General features: G+C 40.2%; 1 protein-coding gene across 5 annotated transcripts in view; it reads left to right on the top strand.

Moving 5' to 3' along the window:
* Positions 1–18,699, top strand: part of CEP128 (centrosomal protein 128) — a 189,998-nt gene that overhangs the window by 54,213 nt on the left and 117,086 nt on the right. For all 5 annotated transcript variants that reach the window (XR_015950693.1, XM_035107862.3, XM_035107853.3 and 2 more), the window contains exons 14-17: positions 2,298–2,948; positions 6,184–6,348; positions 15,411–15,587; positions 17,299–17,358. Coding sequence is in view for 4 of the 5 variants with exons in the window: in XM_035107862.3 (XP_034963753.3) it covers positions 2,298–2,948; positions 6,184–6,348; positions 15,411–15,587; positions 17,299–17,358 (1,053 nt within the window). In the remaining variant the exon portion in view is untranslated. The remainder of the gene's footprint in view (positions 1–2,297; positions 2,949–6,183; positions 6,349–15,410; positions 15,588–17,298; positions 17,359–18,699) is intronic.

Raw genomic sequence — 18,699 nt, 5'->3', positions numbered from 1 at the left:
CACTCATCTGACTAATAAGGTTTTAGAGAATAAGTTGACAGTTCTCAAAGGCTTTGATTTGCTTCTTCAAAACAGTAAGAGCGCAGTGGCAAAACAGCATTTCCAGGTCTTTTTTCTCCTTCTCAGAACAGTGAATTCAAATGTTATGACTGGGATTGTTTGGGAACCCCCTTTTCTTGTTTCATTGTGTTTGATTAACAGTCCAAGGTGGCCGTGCTTACAGGCTAAGAGCTCTGCGATAATATGGTTCCCTTTTGTACAACAGGCCATATTAAAAGAAAAAAAAACATTTTTGGGGGGTAATCTGCTGAAAAACTAGCATTTAAAATAGCAATGAACATTTCAATTAAATGTTCTTGAATGATGTCCAGAGCCAGGAGTAACCTCCGAGGACTGAAAGAAGAAGCACAATTTTTGATGCGATAATACACGTGGGAGGAAAATTAGCAGTGTGAAAAATAGTAGATTAGTCCTTCCACCCTCGAGGTGAAAACATAGTTGCGGCAGATGGCCATTGGGAGACTGGAGATTCTAAGCAATAATTAAACATTTCACTGCAATTTGAAAATAAGCAACCAACATACGAGACACTGTTTTGACAGGGAAAGGCTGTTTTGTGTCCCCAAGAGGCTCAAGCCAGATCTGACAAGTAGGTGGACTTCATTGCATCTCTGCTTTATAATTAATCAGTCACTTCTTTTAAACTCAGTCAAAGAACATTCCCTTTACTGTAATTTAAAAGCTGCCTGTCTGACGTAAGAGTACAGAGGAAACCTGTAGCCTGAAATAACTTTGGTATGCTGAGACTTCTGAGAGGGAAGGGTCAATCTAGAATAATGACAGCAATTGTAACTGCAGTGGGGGGAGTCAGTTGAATTGCAGGAATGTTAAGGATTTAAAAGAAAGGCAATGGCAGGAAAGAAGGTTGGAGAGACAGAAGTGAGCCTTTGACTTCAACCCAAGTTTAAGCAGCAGCCTGTAAGGCAAGGTGTTGCGAAGGAGTGGGTTCAAGGGAGGGATAAAATGTATTTATGCATTTAAATGTGATATTGCTTTATCTGTTTGTCATAATATTAAAAGTGATAAACAATAGTTAAAGGAACAAAATCAACCTTAAAAATCATAAGAACAGGTTGTATTTTGTTTTGCTATTGCTCTTCCTAATGGATTTTATGATCATTTACTGTTCTTTACTTCGGGTGACTTCTGACAGCAAGGCACCACATAACTTTCTCAAAATCAGTAAAGTAAGCAATAATAAACAAGTAAATACAATTACACAAGCAAAACACTGGGCAGTTGCACTGTGTTATATGTATATATTTGCATATGCTTGTATACAAACAGGTTATCTTGAACCATAATACAGTTATACCTTGACATCTAAACGCTTCGACTTCCGAAGGTTTCGACTTCGGAAGTCGACAACCCCTGGAAGTTTTTTCTCCGTGTGCGCGTTTTGTGCCTGCACAGAGCGGCGCGTGCAGTCGGCGCATACGCCGAAGCGGCCCTCGAGAACTGGAAACCTCGACTTACGAAGACGGCTGCGGAACGGATCGTCTTCTTAAGTCGAGGTACCACTGTATGAATAATGGGGAGTGGATAACTACAACTTTATGTACAGTACTTATTTTAGGTGTTTGTGCCTACCCTTCAAGTATCATATAAAAGGGGAGCCATACGTCTCTTTTCATTACCAGCATGCTTCTTGGATTCCATACCACTTTGTAGTGTTTCTTCTTCTTCTTTTCATAGTTTGGTTGTGACATGCTTCCCTTAGTAAAGAGGTTTTCAGACAGTGGCAAAATTCAGCTGCTTAAATTTATGGGAATGGCCAATGGTGTTCTTCTCTTTGTTGTGGTGGTCTTCTTTCTCCACAGTGCTGGTCTGGGCCATTTCCCCCCTATGATACAGGGGTGGGGAGCCTCAGGCTCCAGGGCCAAATGTGGCTCCGTAGGACACTCTGTTCAGCCCTTGTGAGACCTTCCAGGCCACACCCCCTCTTTCAGGCCACACCCCTCATCAGCTCTATTCTGCCCTATAATGTCATTGATGGAGAAATGTGTGGGTGTGTAGAAACCTCTGACTTGTGCATGGCTGGAATATACCTATTGTACAAAGGTAAGAATCCACCTACTTTTACATCTGGCCCTATTCTCCACTGGCATGTGGCCCCTGCAAGGTTGCCTGTGAAGGGAATGCAGCTTTTGGGCTGGGGAAAAATTATGTCTCTTGTGCTATAATAGAAATGTCCCTTGATACTTTTTCCAGTCCTCTACTGCTCTTTTGAATTGCAGGTCCATAAAGAAAGGGATGACTTAAAAAGTCAGCTTCTTTCAGCTATGCATCAGATGGAAAACCTTCAGAAGGAGCTGACTGATGTTCTTGAGAAGAGGGCCAAGCAAGAAGAGGAACTTCACTGCAAAGAAGTGAAGCTCAGAGAAACCAGATCGGCTCAAATGGCTCTTGAACAAGAAATCAGGGATGTCAGAGAATCTGCAGAGAGACTGGAGGGTGAGCTGCGACAGCAGAGCCTAACACTGAGCCAGCTAAGAACTGAAAAGCAGCATTTAGAGGAAGAGCTTGCCACCATTAACACGACCCGTGAAAAGGACCAGGCAAAACTGTTAGAGATGCAGGCTGTTATAAAGAACCTGAGTGCAATTCGGGCTGAACTGACCAGCCGCATGGCAGACGACGAGAAATCCAAGAAGGAGATGCGCAAGACCCTGATGGATCTCAAGAAACAGCAGGAGTCTAGCCAGGAAGAAATGACTATAGTCAGTAAGCAGCTGAAGTTGGAGCGAGATGTCCACCAGCAGGAGCTAGCAGAGCTTCAGTCAGAGTTGCAGCGGGTGAAAACCAAACACGACCAACGTATCCAAGAGATTATGAAGCTGTTCAGCCAAGAAAAGGAAGAAGCAGCTGGTCACATTGAAAAATTCAAGGTACCTATAAGAGGCTAGTCAGCTTTGCATATCTCTCCCCACCTTTTGGATAATGTACCTGGGTTTGTGTGGAGGGTAGTGGAAGTGTGAACTGTCCAATTTAAAATTGGCCATTTGCTCCTTGGCCAGGTTCTGCATTCTTGTGAAATAGGTAGTCTTGAGCTTTAAAATTAAACAACAAAAAGAGAAGCCCTTTATTCCAAATAGCTGTGGTATGTTGGCCAGTATCAAAGGTTGACTTTGTTTATCCCTGGCCTTCAACAGTCTTCCTACATGCACATCTTCCTTCCTACAAGGTTTTTGTGCTCAGGGGATATAAGAGTTCCCATTTGCATCATTTATTGTGTATTTTTAACTACTTTGCCTCATTTATTCTGTTTTGGCTAATTATGAGAAGAGACCAAGATCATTAAAGCCCTGCCCTTGACTTCTAGAAATTTTACCCAGCCACCCCTATTGCTTTTTATATTTCACTAGGCATTGTCTCCCCTTCCTAGAAGCTTGTTTTTAAAAAAATAAATAAATAAAAACAACAACCCCCAACCCAAAAAACACAGATTGAAGCTGATATTCACGGAGAGCCAAACCTATGCTCAATACCACATTCTCTTCTCTTGCAAAATGGTGGAATACAGACGTAGACTAGACCAGAACATACCAGATGCAGAACAATTTAATTTTTCCAGGTAGTGGTTATACTGCTGGGCATAGAATGACAAACATAAATGACAGCCAATCCCACATATATCCTCTACACCACCATAGCTACTTTCCATTTTCAGTAACAACCAAAGTTGTAATAGTCTCTTCAGCCTGCATCTCCTTGTTCTCTGATACTTGCTTTGTTAGTTTTCTCCATTTCACTAAAATATTTATTCTCTGTAAAATAATATTGAGTGCACATGTTAATGGCTAGAGGATGTTGACACCATACATGCCGCCACGTAAAACACTTTCTCTTACAGGCATTTACTTGACGTCCTTAAGACTCTGGTGCATGTAATAAAAATGGTAGATTGGATGCATAAATAAGTGAATGTGGCACTTGCTTACTCAGTGACCGGAAGGAAGGTTATACATCATGGGGGAGGATAAAGACAATTCCCCTTTCAAATTGTATGGACACCTGGATCTACCCTCTCTTTTACTTTGTAACATCACCAAAGATCGCAGTTCAGGATACAAATTTGCCTTGCTGATGATGCTGGGATGCACTGAATTAATTGAATTCTGTTTCATCAAGAGGTCCTCCTAACCACTCGAAATGCAAAATGAGATTCTGCGTGTGCAGAATGTGCTTTAGTTTATGTCCACCTTTAGTCCAACTCCTGGATACTAATCACAGCTCCAGGTAACCACCCGCAAAGAGTGATTGTTTTAAGGTTCCAGAGAATCATGGGGAAGCCCAGAGAAGCTGAAGGACATTGTTGCTTTTTCTTTGGCAGTCTAGCCCTCTGGTCCCAGAACTATTCATGCAGGGTGCACCCTATCCACTGCTCCCACCTGGTAGAATGCATGATCTCTTGATTTGTTTAAAACTTTACAGGAAAAGGTAACCATGAGGAGGGGGGAGCGCATGAGTCTGGGGTTTGTGGCAGCTGTTTTCTGCTCAAGCTTTTAGCGCCGAACTGTAGTTTAGCATTTTGCACAGACCTGGCCAATAGCTTGTGTGATCTCATTCTAGACATTTTTTTTTAAGCAATGGCTGAGAGTGGGCATGGAGTAGGTGGCAAATACAAAGTGACATTTTGGTGCAACACAAGAACTATATGAGGAGCAGCATGTGGTCAAATCTGTTAATACCGTGCAAAACAATCTGGATCCCTTGCAGAGACTGGGAAGGATATATCTATTGCCAGAAGTCTCTGTTGTGTAGTTTGATCCTGTAAGTTGATATTTTAGAGAACAGCATGAACAGAATCAAAACACCAGTTGTCCTGGATTATGTAAACTAACTACAGTGGTACCTCTACTTACGAATAACTCTACTTACGAATGTTTCTACTTATGAATGGAGCTCCGTCCGCCATCTTGGATGCGGTTTAGATAGGATTTTTTCTACTTACAAATTTTTAGATAGGGTTGCTTCTACTTACGAATTTTTCTCCCAATGTATTCCTATGGGATTCGACTTACAAATTTTTTCGACTTACGAATGTGTGTTTGGAACGCATTAAATTCGTAAGTAGAGGTACCACTGTACTAGATTAATAAATATGGGATTAGGGTGGAACCTCAGTTTATGAACACCTCGGTTTACGAATTTTCGGTTTACAAACGCCGCGGACGCATCTGGAACGGATTAATTCACTTTCCATTACTTTCAATGGGAAAGTTCGCTTCAGTTTATAAACGCTTCAGTTTATGAACAGACTTCCGGAACCAATTACACCCATGCTTCGGGTTAAGTACGCTTCAGGTTGAGTACTCCGCGGACCCGTCTGGAACGGATTAATCCACTTTCCATTACTTTCAATGGGAAAGTTCGCTTCAGTTTATGAACGCTTCAGTTTAAGTACTCCGCGGACCGTCTGGAACAGATTAATCCACTTTCCATTACTTTCAATGGGAAAGTTCGCTTCAGTTTATGAACACTTCAGTTTATGAACAGACTTCCAGAACCAATTGTGTTCATAAACCGAGGTACCATTGTACTGATAGAAAACGTGATTGCTTGCTATTTTATTTATCAATAATAGAGTACTGTATTAGGTTATTTCAATCCTGTTTTCCAACCTGCTGGTAAGCAAGAACTGTATTTCTTATTTCCGTCTGACATTTCTGCATTTCTGTATTTCTTATTTCCGTCTGACATTTCCTTGGTGAGAATGGACACCCTTTGGGGTCTCATCTGCTTTCTTGTCAGTCTTTACAAAGTTACTATCAGGTTACGGTAAAGAAAAACACTTTGGGGTCAATATGGCATGGGGAAATGTTGGAGAGACATGGACAGCCATATTTTCAGCAGAAGGGGAAAGATAGAAGTGTCAAAGACAGAACTTCACAGATAGAACTGTCAATATACACATATATTATATAGCAATAAAGCTACCTGATGATAAACAATTATGGTGCCATTTGATATGTGACGTGGATTTCAAATAAGAGGCTTCCTTCAGATAAATCTATATGAAACCCTCCCTCATTAAAATTGTTTCATAAAAGTTTGGCCAAGAAGTTGGGAACTTAAATAAGCATGGTCAACTTTGTTCTTTGTTTTGCTTATTCCCAACAGGCAGAGCTTGTAGAAGAAAGAAATTTGGTAAAAGCTCATCGCCGACAGGTAGAAAAGATGAAGATTGAGTGTGATAAGCTGGTGGAGGAGTTAAGCCAGAAGGAAGAAGAAAATTCAAAATTTAGGCGAAAATACCAGCTGATGAAACAAGAACTGGATGAAAAGGTAGAGTTTGGCTTCTTTAGGCTTTTGTTGTTGTTTAGTCGTTTAGTCGTGTCCGACTCTTCGTGACCCTGTGGACCATAGCACGCCAGGCACTCCTGTCTTGCACTGCCTCCCAGTGCTTCAGACCATATTTTGCACTCTCTTTAGGCTAGGACCCACCTTTTAGCACCCAGTTCTCTGCTTTTTTGCTATATATGTCATCACTCTCGTTTTCCATCTTTTCCATCTCTCTCTCTCTCTATGCCTAACATTGTTCCGATTTACTATTTCTTTCCCCATCTTTTTTTTTTAACTCTGTAAAAAAAGATGTGCAACAAAATGGTGGCTGGCATGATATAGTTTTGGATCCTGATATGTTTGATGATGTCAATTTGCTGACGAGGAAAACAGCAAAAAATTATTTATTTATTTATTTGCATAAGTCATTTTAGCATGCAAAGCAGACATTCCTCAAACTTCTAGCAGCCCGTGCACTTTGAGAAACAGTCTGGAGGAACCAGATTATATGATTTCAATGGTAAAGCTAAGCAGGTTAAGAGCGGCCCTAAATTTGAACTAGTCCAAGTGTCGGTACTAAGATAAATTCCCTTATAACCAATTGCTATTCTCAAGTTAGCCCTTTTCATCCGGATGATCACATGCTGCATGTCACAGGCAAGGAATTTAAGCTACAAATGCAAACCTCACCAAAGCAACCTCGAAAGCAAGAATTAATAAATGAAATCTACCCCTATCATTTTAGAACCCAATCCAGAAAACAGGTGATCTGCTGCAGAACTGGAGATGCCTCAGTAATGAACCGGATGAGATCCATTAAACTGAAGCTCAATCCGGATAATACTGAGGCACTGTCAGTAGGCGATTCCCTAGACTGGATGGATGGGAGGTTGCCTGCTCTCTTGATGGGGTTTTACTCCCTCTTAAGGAGCAGGTGCATAACATGGGGGTGTTTATGAATCTGTTGCTGTTGCTTGAGGCTCAGTGGCCCTGGTAGCGCAGATTGCCTTCCACCATCTTTGGCTGGTGGCCCAACTCTGCCACGATTTGGATATGTGAATGATCAAATTTAAAAAATGTATATTGTTTTCCGTCCCATCACCCCACCCCACCCCGAATGTAGATGTTAGAATTTTGTTGGGATCTCTGGAGTGTTTTAATGTTTTCCCCTTTAATGGATTAATTTTGGGCCCAGATTGTTTGTGAACTTCTGTCATTCTTGGTGGTGGTGATCAGCTAATTTGTGGTGTCACATACAGTAACGACACTTTTGGGAGCATACAATAGCAACACCCCCCCTTTTAATTTTTTCCAATTTATACATTTCACTGATTTTACAATCACTTTGACATTTCAAAACTTGACTTCCTTCCCCCACTTTCTGCGGTTCCTTAAATTTATTTTTTATATCTTCTGCATATCCAAATTACACTTAATTTGTTCATTTATTCATCTTCTTTAAATATGTATTCTTACGAAACTGCAGGTTATTACAATAGTCCTGCCAGTGTTTTTCTCTGTTTACAATTGATCTGTAAATATTCAATAAATGATTTCCATTCTTTTATAAAAAGTTTGTTATCTTGATTTCGTATTCTTCCCATAAGTTTCGCCATTTCTGGATATTCAATAAGTTTTTGTATCCATTCTTCCTTTGCCTGGACTTCTTATTTCCATTTTTGGGCAAGTAACATTCTTGCTGCTGCAGTCGCATACATGAATAAATTTCTATGCATTTTAGAAATAATAATAATAAAAAATTCCTTCCAGTAGCACCTTAGAGACCAACTAAGTTTGTCATAGGTATGAGATTTCATGTGCATGCACACTTCTTCAGATACACTGAAACAGAAGTCACCAGACCCTTATGTATAGTCAGAGGGTGGGGGGATATTACACAGATGGGTGGTGGGAATGGGTGATTGGCTGATAGGAGTGGTAAACCTGTTGACGACTGTAAACGACTGTAAACGACTGCAATTGGTCTTGCAGGAAAAAGCAAGGTGAGATGGCTAAAGAAAGCTTTATCATGTTTAATGAGATAAGAATCCAATGTCCTTATTCAGACCAGGTAATACCCGCCCCCGACTATACATAAGGGTCTGGTGACTTCTGTTTCATTGTATCTGAAGAAGTGTGCATGCACATGAAAGCTCATACCTATGACAAACTTAGTTGGTCTCTAAAGTGCTACTGGAAGGATTTTTATTTTATTTTTTATTTCGACTACGTCAGACCAACACGGCTACCTACCTGTAACTTATACATTTTAGGTAGTTCTGTCCCTATAATTCCCAAGAGAAAAGCGTCTGGTGTTTTTTTTTACGAACGTTATTTTAAACATCCCTTTCATTTCATTTTATATCATTTCCTAGTAAGCCTTAACCTTGCAACAAGACCAGCGCATATGATCAAAAGAACCTTCTTTCTCTTTACATTTCTAACACTTATTTCATTTAGATTTATGCATTTTTGCCAGTTTACTCAGTGTTAGATACCATCAATATATCATTTTCATATGATTTTCTCTGAAACCATAACACACTGTAAATTTTATATCCCTATTCCACCATCGTTCCCGTGCTTCCATGTCTATATTACGACCAATATCTATTGACCAATGTATAATTGAAGATTTTACTTGCTCATCCTTTGTCTTCTATTCCAATAATATTTTAAACATTTTAGACAGCACTTTTACATTACATTCCAACAGGTCTCTTTTGAGGAGTATTAACAACACTTTCTGAGTGATTATTTCCCTCTTAGTACAATGATGGCTTCAACCTTATTTGGATGTGGGGGGGGGGATAAGTTTCCCAAGTTAACCTTGAAGTGAACAAAACCTTGCCATCCCAATTGAATCTGATCCCACGGAGGGGCAGAATATCTAAAGTTTTGCAGGAAGTACTGGAGTGATCAGAACACCTTGAACTCTGCACACCAAACAAGCATTTAAAAAAGAATTTCTGGCTTGCCTTTCTTTGACTTCTCTGTGCATATCAACCTTTTCCTCTAAAAGACTTCAGTTTACTCCCTATTAAATCTATTGTGCACTAAAAGCTTTGACACCTTCTCTATTGTTCATTTGTTTTGTTGTTGTTGTTGTTTAGTTGTTTAGTCGTGTCTGACTCTTCGTGACCCCATGGACCATAGCATGCCAGGCACTCCTGTCTTGCACTGTCTCCTGCAGTTTGGTCAAACTCATGTTCGTAGCTTCGAGAACACTGTCCAGCCATCTTGTCTTCTGTTGTCCCCTTCTCCTAGTGCCCTCAATCTTTCCCAACATCAGGGTCTTTTCCAGGGAGTCTTTTCTTCTCATGAGGTGGCCAAAGTATTGGAGCCTCAGCTTCACGATCTGTCCTTCCAGTGAGCACTCAGGGCTGATTTTCTTCAGAATGGATAGGTTTGATCTTCTTGCAGTCCATGGGACTCTCAAGAGTCTCCTCCAGCACCATAATTCAAAAGCATCAATTCTTTGGCGATCAGCCTTCTTTATGGTCCAGTTCTCACTTCCATATATCACTACTGGGAAAAAGATAGCTTTAACTATATGGACTTTTGGTTTTCGCCTGTTCTTTGTTTTCTTTCAAGCATGTTATTCCTTGTTATTTGGTGTTTTCCATGAGAGCTGTGCTTTGAGAAGATGTGCTTTGTCTGCCTGCAACACCAAACCTCTTTACTCTGCACCAGCATATTCTACTTTAAAACTTCTGGTAAAGCTTTTGAACGTGATTCCTTATTAAACATTCTGCAGGAGGTGGCAGGAATAGGCGACAGAATTTAACGGGTTCCAAGTATATTCGCAGGACGTGACAAATGAATAATGTGATGTTCCAGTTGAAAGCTTTGAACAAAAAACATTCTGCCCTCTCTTAATAAAATGTAGGTTCATCCTGTAATTTGAAAGACTCAGAGATAGCATCCCAACAGAAGATGCTTATGGTTTTCTCTGTTCTCCAGGCCATTATACAACCAAAAGGTTAACTTAAAGCATTGGCTTGGAAATAAAGTTTTGCTGGTGCATACCAACCATTTCCTTTCCCAAAGACTGACATGGCCAAGCTGTGTTTGGATTTGCGCTTTCTGATGACAGGCATTCTGATGACTCTTCTTGCTGCATGGACGTAATTAAAGAGAGAACATGAGAGCACGGATTCCATTTTTACCAAATCAAAATATTTATTTGGGTAAAAAACAAAAAGGGAAAAGAGAGAGAGAGAGAGAGAGATGATTGGATCCTTACGGTTGTATTCTTTGGATCTGATCTGAGCAGCTGCTCAGGACTAGCTCTTTTATAATGTCAAAGAAAAATCTATTAAATGAGAAAATGTCAAACGAGTGTTCATATTCTGTTTTTCATTTTGTTTGAGAGCTGTTTAACTTTGCTTATTAAATGTTGTAGGGAAAAAAGTCCCTCACAAGCAATTGGGAGAAACTGAACCATTGACCCCATCCAAAATATGCAAGCGAAAGCCTTTGGGGTTTCTCCCCACATGCATAATAGGGCTGTACTTTTCTAAAACAAACAAGTCAGTCTATAAGAGCTATTGGCAAATACGATTATATGACGTACATGAAATCCCTTTGAGGTCCTCTCTTTTTCCATCCTGCAGCAACATCCGCTTCCATTATAACATTGGGCAGATTTTAGCGTTACATCAGAGTCTAAAATGCAGGAGACGATCAATTATCACAATCCCCATTGCATCTAGTGAATATTAAAAGTGACCATCATGATAAGTAATCACTTATTGTTTACTATCGTTGAAGTTTTGGCTTTTACTGGGACTTCTATCGGATCACAGAAAACGTTGCAGGTTCACTGGTGCTATTATTCTTTCTGCTGAAAAATCAAGTTGAAGTAGACTTTCTCTGTGTGTGAGCACACAAAGGCCAGATGTGTTTCAACATAAAGTGTTCATTAGTGGCCAAAAATATGACCAGATAATATCTTAGGCTTCAGATGGAAAAGAATTCTAGAATTGGGACAAACCTCGTCCGTAGACAGGATGTTTGATTCCTTTCAACTTCTCTTTCTAGTTTATATTGTTACCATTAATATTATTTCAAGAACATCAAAAAGCCTTAGTAGGGTATACAGCTGTTGTTGTTGTTGTTGTTTCTTTTACCTGAACTCTCTCTTTCAGTAGCTTATATTCTATTAAGGAGATGCTTTAATGTTAAGTTTTGTGCTATTCCCCTCCCCCCAGTAATATAGATGGGGGACGCATATATGTTTCTTCTTCTCCCGCCCCACCTTGTGTGAGGGGTCTGATACCAGCTGCTGTGCAGGCCTATTGTTGGGGTCAAAGCACTTTCAAAGTTGGCAACATGCCCTGGTTGGTGCTGGTATAGACAAACCTTCCTTACATTTAAATAGCTGAAGATATGTGTGGAATCATCTTTTCCCAGACAGTGTGAGCTCCTCTGGTCTATAGTCAAACGATCTAGAGTGCCTAATACAATTCCTTCAATGCTGCTGTTTGTAGACTGTCTTCTTGTAACTGCCAATTACTTCCCTGCTTTCAAAATTGAAGCATTATTGGTGGTGATAGTGCTCTGTTTCTTTATAATGTATGGCCAAAATAGAGGCTTTTTTATTTGATTACCTTGAGTGTGCATTTCGCTGCAGACTTTACACAGAAGCAGACCTACAGCACAGTGCTTCAGTGCTAGGATATTGTCACCGAATGAAGAACCAAATGGACTTCATCTCCTGACCATCCATTGGACTTTAATTTCTCTTTATATGTTCCTGTTTGCATGATGCGTTGGTCTATGGCAGGGGTCCCCAAACGAAGGCCCGGGGGCCGGATGCGGCCCAATCACTTCCTAAATCCGGCCTGCAGACGGTTCGGGAATCAGCATGTTTTTACATGAGTAGAATGTGTCCTTTTCTTTAAAATGCATCTCTGGGTTATTTGTGGGGCATAGGAATTTGTTCATAATTTTTTTCAAAATATAGTCCGGCCCCCTACAAGGTCTGAGGGACAGTGGACCGGCCCCCTGCTGAAAAAGTTTGCTGACCCCGGTCTATGGAATTACACTTCATGAGAATTACCGTATATGTTGAATTGTGTTTGAAATAGAAGTTACATAGTCAAAAACAACCGTTACATTGTGTGTGTTGTTAGCAGGGTATTGCCACCTGCACAGGAAACTGTTAACAGTTTTCCTGCTGTAAACTAAAAGTGTCAGGGATGTAAAATACCGTATCCCAAGAAATCACTTGATTCCTGTGCTTGCTGCCCCACCCCTCACAGCAAATATAACCTGTTATCCCCCCCCCAACAAAAAGTGAGCAGGAAAGCAGGTTGAGATAACCATACAAAGTTTTCTTTTTGGAAAAAAAAAGCCCAGGCAACAAAATATCCCAAGAACTCTATTAATTATTGCCATGGGGTGCTTTGTTGTTGTTGTTGTTGTCCCAGCTAGTGGAAAATACTGGAGTAATAATGGACCCATGGTGTTTTTCACATGAAAAAGTGATCCAAGGAAACAGACTTAAGTGCTCATCTTCAGTCACCACACACATGGCTTTGTTTGGGGACATTTCCTAACCCGCGATAAGTAGCAATTTGGCTTGGGATAGCAAAATGTGTAACCGAAGTGTTGTGCAACTTGGTTTGTTTAGATTCATTATTACTGGGAACTTGGGGGGGGGGGCACCTGCTCTGCAGCAGGCCAGTCTTCTTGGTTCACTGACAGATCCTTTTGACCTTTTCTGTAGCCAAAAAAGATTCCAAGGGTGGATTAGAAATCACTACCGTCTCTGCTCTCAGGGCCTACAATCTAAAAAGACAACGTAAAAGAGAAAAACATTTAGGAAGGAGTCGGAAATAAGCAAACTCTGGTATATATTCTGAGTTACAAGTTCTTCTAATGACCAGTTAAGGTGGAAAAATTCAAGGAGAGGAGGATCCTTACTGTGCCAGTGGGTGGCCCCCAACTCCTTGTTTCCCTTCTCTTTGTTTCTCCTTCATTGTTGACCTTGACTGTTAATTGCTTATGCAAAATGCTTCTTTTCTTCAAGGTTCCCTATCACTGTCCCTGATCATATATTCCTGGTTCTGCAGATATGGCCGCACGGTGGTGTTGTCCATTTTCTTAGCTGAGGCTTATATGTTGCTGATAACGTGCTGTGACTGACTGCTGAATTACTTGGAATTGTGTCATCCTGTGTAACTTTTGAGGGCAGAGCTTTGAGGCAATAATTTGATTTCTCCCTCCCCCCCTTTCGTAGGCAAAATACACAGTTATTATGCAGGTGCAGAAAATGGCACTGAAGACAGACCAAAGGATAGGATTCTGAATAAGCTCCACGCCTTCTCCCATCATGTCCCAAATGGCCCTGATTATTCCCCCTTGCACTGGTGCTGCTGCTGCAGTTCTATATTTCAGGGATAGGGTTGCTTTGTTAATATTTTGCTGACGCTTTAAACTAAGCCATCGTGTGGTTCGGGCAGTTGTCATCTCAGATGAAAGATGTCAGTTGAGAGCAAACCTCAGCAATGAAGTGTAAAATTAAATCATTTTGCTTTTGGATAAATCTTCAGATGTTAGGCAGGATTTGCTCTCTAGGTTCTGCTTATTTGCTAGATGGAAGAATTTACAAAGAAGACCAACAACTGCAACTCTCCTTGCCAACTCTGAAAGAAATAAAGGCAAACCAAGCTGCTACAATAAAGGCTCCCATCCTGTTCTCCCTGCGTGCTACTGCTTCTGACTGAGGCTGCCTAAATGATGCTGGCTCTTTTCCAACTCATTTATTCCCTGATGTTGTGTTTTCCACTTTGGCTCAACTTTCCTTAGCACTCAAATGCCAGCTTAACTCTGATCCACTAACATAATAAATACTGTACAGTGGTTGAAGTGGAAAGGTCCTGACCTCCTGGAGGAATACACCCCTCTGCCTTTGTTGTGTATGTATATTGGTGAGTGTGGGGTCTTTAATTAACTAGGCCGGTGTTTTGTTTGCCGGTAGCATACTTGGCCTAATATTATAGGGTTCTAGGAATCTGTTTGGCTGTAGTTGCCCACAGATAATGGATTAAGGCCTTTAGCAGGGAACATGTTGATGGCAGTGAAATCCTTGTTTCCATGTTTTCATCCATTTTCAGCAACCCAGATGTTGTTGTTGTTATTACTTCTACTACTAGTAGTGCTGGGGGGAGTGTCAATAAGTGTTGAAATTCCAATGTAATATATGGGCATAAGGCAGGGGTCAGCAAACTTTTTCACTGTCCCTCACACCTTGTGGGGGGCCGGACTATATTTTGAAAAAAAATATGAACGAATTCCTATGCCCCACAAATAACCCAGAGATGCATTTTAAATAAAAGCACACATTCTACTCATGTAAAAACACCAGGCAGGCCCCACAAATAACCCAGAGATGCATTTTAAATAAAAGGGCACATTCTACTCATGTAAAACATGCTGATTCCCGGACCGTCTGTGGGCCGGATTTAGAAAGTGATTGGGCCGCATCCGGCCCCCGGGCCTTAGCTTGGGGACCCCTGGCATAAGGCCTGCTTTTCATTTTGAAATACTATTTTCTCAGATCCATGGCATACAAGGAAAGTTGTACGTATTTTCCAATGGGAATCATCACACAAGTTATTCCTACTTCTGTTTCTACATGTCTCTAACTTGCAGTCAGGAAAGCTGCAGCAGGAGTTTGGATGCTTGAACTGTTCTTTTAGTATGCAGTTTTAAATGTCTGTAGTGTGGACAGAGCAACCCCCGCTGAACATTTGGCTTTGACTTGCTAATGTGGCAACTTACAAAGTATTCTCCCCCTGCACTTTTCTCTCACACCCCTTCTTGGTCAAGTTTTTCACTACCAATTCTAGCAAAAGGACACATCCCATCAATTGTAGGCTATTTGGGGCACAACATGTTCAGTTACTCCTTATGACAAGTGCACAGCATTGAGTTCCTTCCACCATCCCCAGAAGCATAGATGTGCTTGTGGGTTATGGTTTCTCACTGTTTTGGAAGTTCAGATATTAACTGGCAGAAGAACTTTTAGTTCATATGATACTATTTTTTTGCTTTAGAATAAAAGGTCATTGGGAGAAGATGATCACTTAAGAAGGATAGAGGAAGACAGATTACAGCTTCATGATCAACTGCGAAGCCTGCAAAATGAACAGGAATCCATCCTCTCTATGATAGGAAGTGAAATTGATGCAGCTTGTGAAGTCCTCGCAAGGGATTCAGTGGAGAAATTCACAGTAACTATGAGTTTTCAGTTAGCCTTAGATTATAATCTTGTTAATTACATGGACATAACATTTTATTCATGGCTGCTTGTTAAACTTACTCTTGATGTAGATGTTTTGTGAAACAGAAGATTAGGAGTTGCACTTGATAATCTTCTGCCTTTAAAAATGCAATTGCTATTTTAGAAATATATGTCAATAATTCATTTGGATCTAACTTGTTGGCCGATACCATCAGCTTTATTAAGCCTAGCACATGCAAACGGTAGAGGGGGTAGTAAAATTTAAGACTGAAGGTCAAGGATTGCATGGTTGAATTTTTTTTAAAAAAACCCTTTACATATAAAGCTTTACATCAAAGGAAAGCTTAGGCTGACAAGAATTCTTCCTGACATCTAATTTTCTATATACAGGAAGCTTAATGTGTAGTTGAGCATTTGCTCATGTGATCTTCCCATCTGTACTAGAAACCAATACAGCCCTGGAACAGTTTTACTATCTTATCTGCTGTGTGTGTAAGCCGTGCCATTAAGAGAAGTGCATGTTTTTGGTTAGTAGTGGGTCTCTGTAACAAATGGCAGCCTATTGCTCCTGACCAGTGTTGCATAACCTCTCTGACAGACGATGGCTGTTATTATTGCTATTGTTTCAACAGGGTCCCAGGGCATGTTACAACAATTCAGAACACAACATTCAATTCATTTTGAAACATGTACAATCAAAAGAATAGGGTGGGAGCTAAAGCACATAGGAAAACATACTTGTAGTTTGCTGCTCTTACATTAGTCACCTCACTGTTTTCCTTTCTAAATGATATTTGTATACTGAAATAGGGTCCAATAGCCCTGGCCCATTTGTGCTGTGTGTGATTTCCTTTTCATGTCAAGCAGTTTGTGCTCTTAAGAAAGATGATGCCTCCCAACCCTAGACACACATAATGTAGCCATACTGCTTTAGCAGATCATGAAGCGAATGCTAGTCATACTTCAGAGTAGACCCATTTAAATTAATTGATGTGAATAATAGGTTCATTAATTTCAGTGGGCTACTTTGAGTTGAACTTTATTGAATGCAAATTATCAAATTTTATATTTAATGACTATTAAAAAACCAAAATAAGCATGCACAAAAGTATACCAGTTTAGTTTTTTTTTAAATTCTTATTACACATGCACAGGGTATGATTCCCCCCTCCTTTTCTGAAGCATGTCAGGGAAACCTCATAAAAACCTATTTATAGCAGCATGTGATTAACTTTTTCTTGACCTTTTCAGAGGTAGTTTAAAAGCTGCCCTTTCTATTTTATTTTTTTACATAATTTGAGATATTATTCATCAGGGGAACAAAAGTGATACATCTAATCAACAACAAGATGATATCACCATCATCACAATGACAATAATAAATTGCTACAAAGACATGCACAAACAAACAATAAAAATAATTATATTGTTACAGTTAAATTGAGGTTTCTGTTGTTACAGTTTTTGTGTAAAATGAATAAATAATCTCTCTCTCTCCCCTGCCTTTTCTCAGGTTGCAAAAAAATGTCTCTCTTTCTGGGAGATGTCCTACTATACCTGACAATTAGGCATGCTACAGAAATAAGTTGCTCAGACCTATTGAAGAATTACTAAGACTAAAATTGGCATTTTAATTGGCACTTTTACCTGGCCTTGTGTATTAATGTACGAGTGTTTGTTCCTTTTTAAATATGATTTAGGCAATATCACTTACACCTGCGGTACAGAATGACCCTCATCGATGGCTGGCAGAAACAAAGGTAAATACTGCTTTTTAACAATTAGGCTAAGATTAGCTACATTTCTCAATCCCTAATGTGTTTAGGGCGCAATGTACAGAATGCATCTTTCTTACATTTACGTTGTGTTGGCTTAAAAGACCAAACCAAAGATTGGTAGCTTCTGCTATTGCTTTTCCCTTTGGTAACTTTGTAAGCAACTTTTATCGTGTATCTTTTAATCGTCTTAAATTTCTCATGAGCTGAAAAACTTTTTTTTTTTGCTGCTTCATGGACAAGACCTATCCACGTAGTATATTAGGGTCACAATGAGGGGAGGAAAGTTGACCGTCTGACTTGGGCGAAATTGCATTTGTTTGCTAGCAAGATTGCCTGAAGTTATTGATGGGCTAGTTTGTAATGCACATGGGCCAGGAGAGAATATTGCTATAAATACTGGAGATAAGAGTTTGAATTGGAGGACGATGGCTGTTGAGGAAACCGAGTCACTATTCAGATTGTTGATGCTGAAATCCTAGGCGCAAGTCTCAAGAAGACCTTTCAGAGGACATGTAGTAATTGATTCATAAATCTGCCAGTTGAGTTCTCTTTAGTTATTAGTAGGTGAGTCTTGAAATGAATGAAGGGGTCTTCGGAGATACCATAGTTGTTCACATTTGCACCCAAAAACCAAACAGCCTTAATAATTGGGTTGCAAGAAATATGGCTTTACCCACTTGCTCTTTCATCGCCTGAGTTCCTTGCATTTACAGATGAACACTCTAAAGAGCTCAAAGGCATTGACTGCTGTGGGGTGAGCCCCACATGCACAGTAAAGCTTCTGAGGCCCCCTTTACTGAAGCAGCTCCCTGCATAGCTGCCAAGTTATCCCTTTTTTAAAGGGATTTTTCCCTTATGCTGAATAGGCTTCCTCGCGAGAAAAGGGAAAACTTGGCAGCTATGGCTCCCTGTAGCCTCTTAGAAACTGCTCCTAAATCACAAGGAAATTTGGGTGCTACCTCCCATTAAGCATGAGGATCTGCATCTGGCTGGGAGTGGGAGTTGAACGAAACCAGTGAATTTAAGGAAGCACTTCCATATTTTTCAAAGTATTCTTTAGATCCTGGACATGCTCGTGGCATTTTAATATTGGGAGTATGTGAATGACAAATAGAAGATGAATGCAATTGCATAGCAAAGAAGTGCTAGCCCTTACTGAGGTGTTTACTCTCATATACAGACTGAAGAAATTAAGGATTTGGGGTAATTTTCATGGAATTTGTGCCATTACCGATCTACTTGCATAGATATCCACCCAGGAAACATTTATCAGTATATTGTTCATTCTTGATGCTCAATATAGCATAAAGGTCCATGTTCGCA

The sequence above is a fragment of the Zootoca vivipara genome, chromosome 1, assembly GCF_965207765.1.
Source record: "Zootoca vivipara chromosome 1, rZooViv2.hap1.1, whole genome shotgun sequence".
In the NCBI taxonomy this organism is placed as follows: domain Eukaryota; kingdom Metazoa; phylum Chordata; class Lepidosauria; order Squamata; family Lacertidae; genus Zootoca; species Zootoca vivipara.
This window is presented reverse-complemented; position numbering and strand designations above follow the sequence as displayed.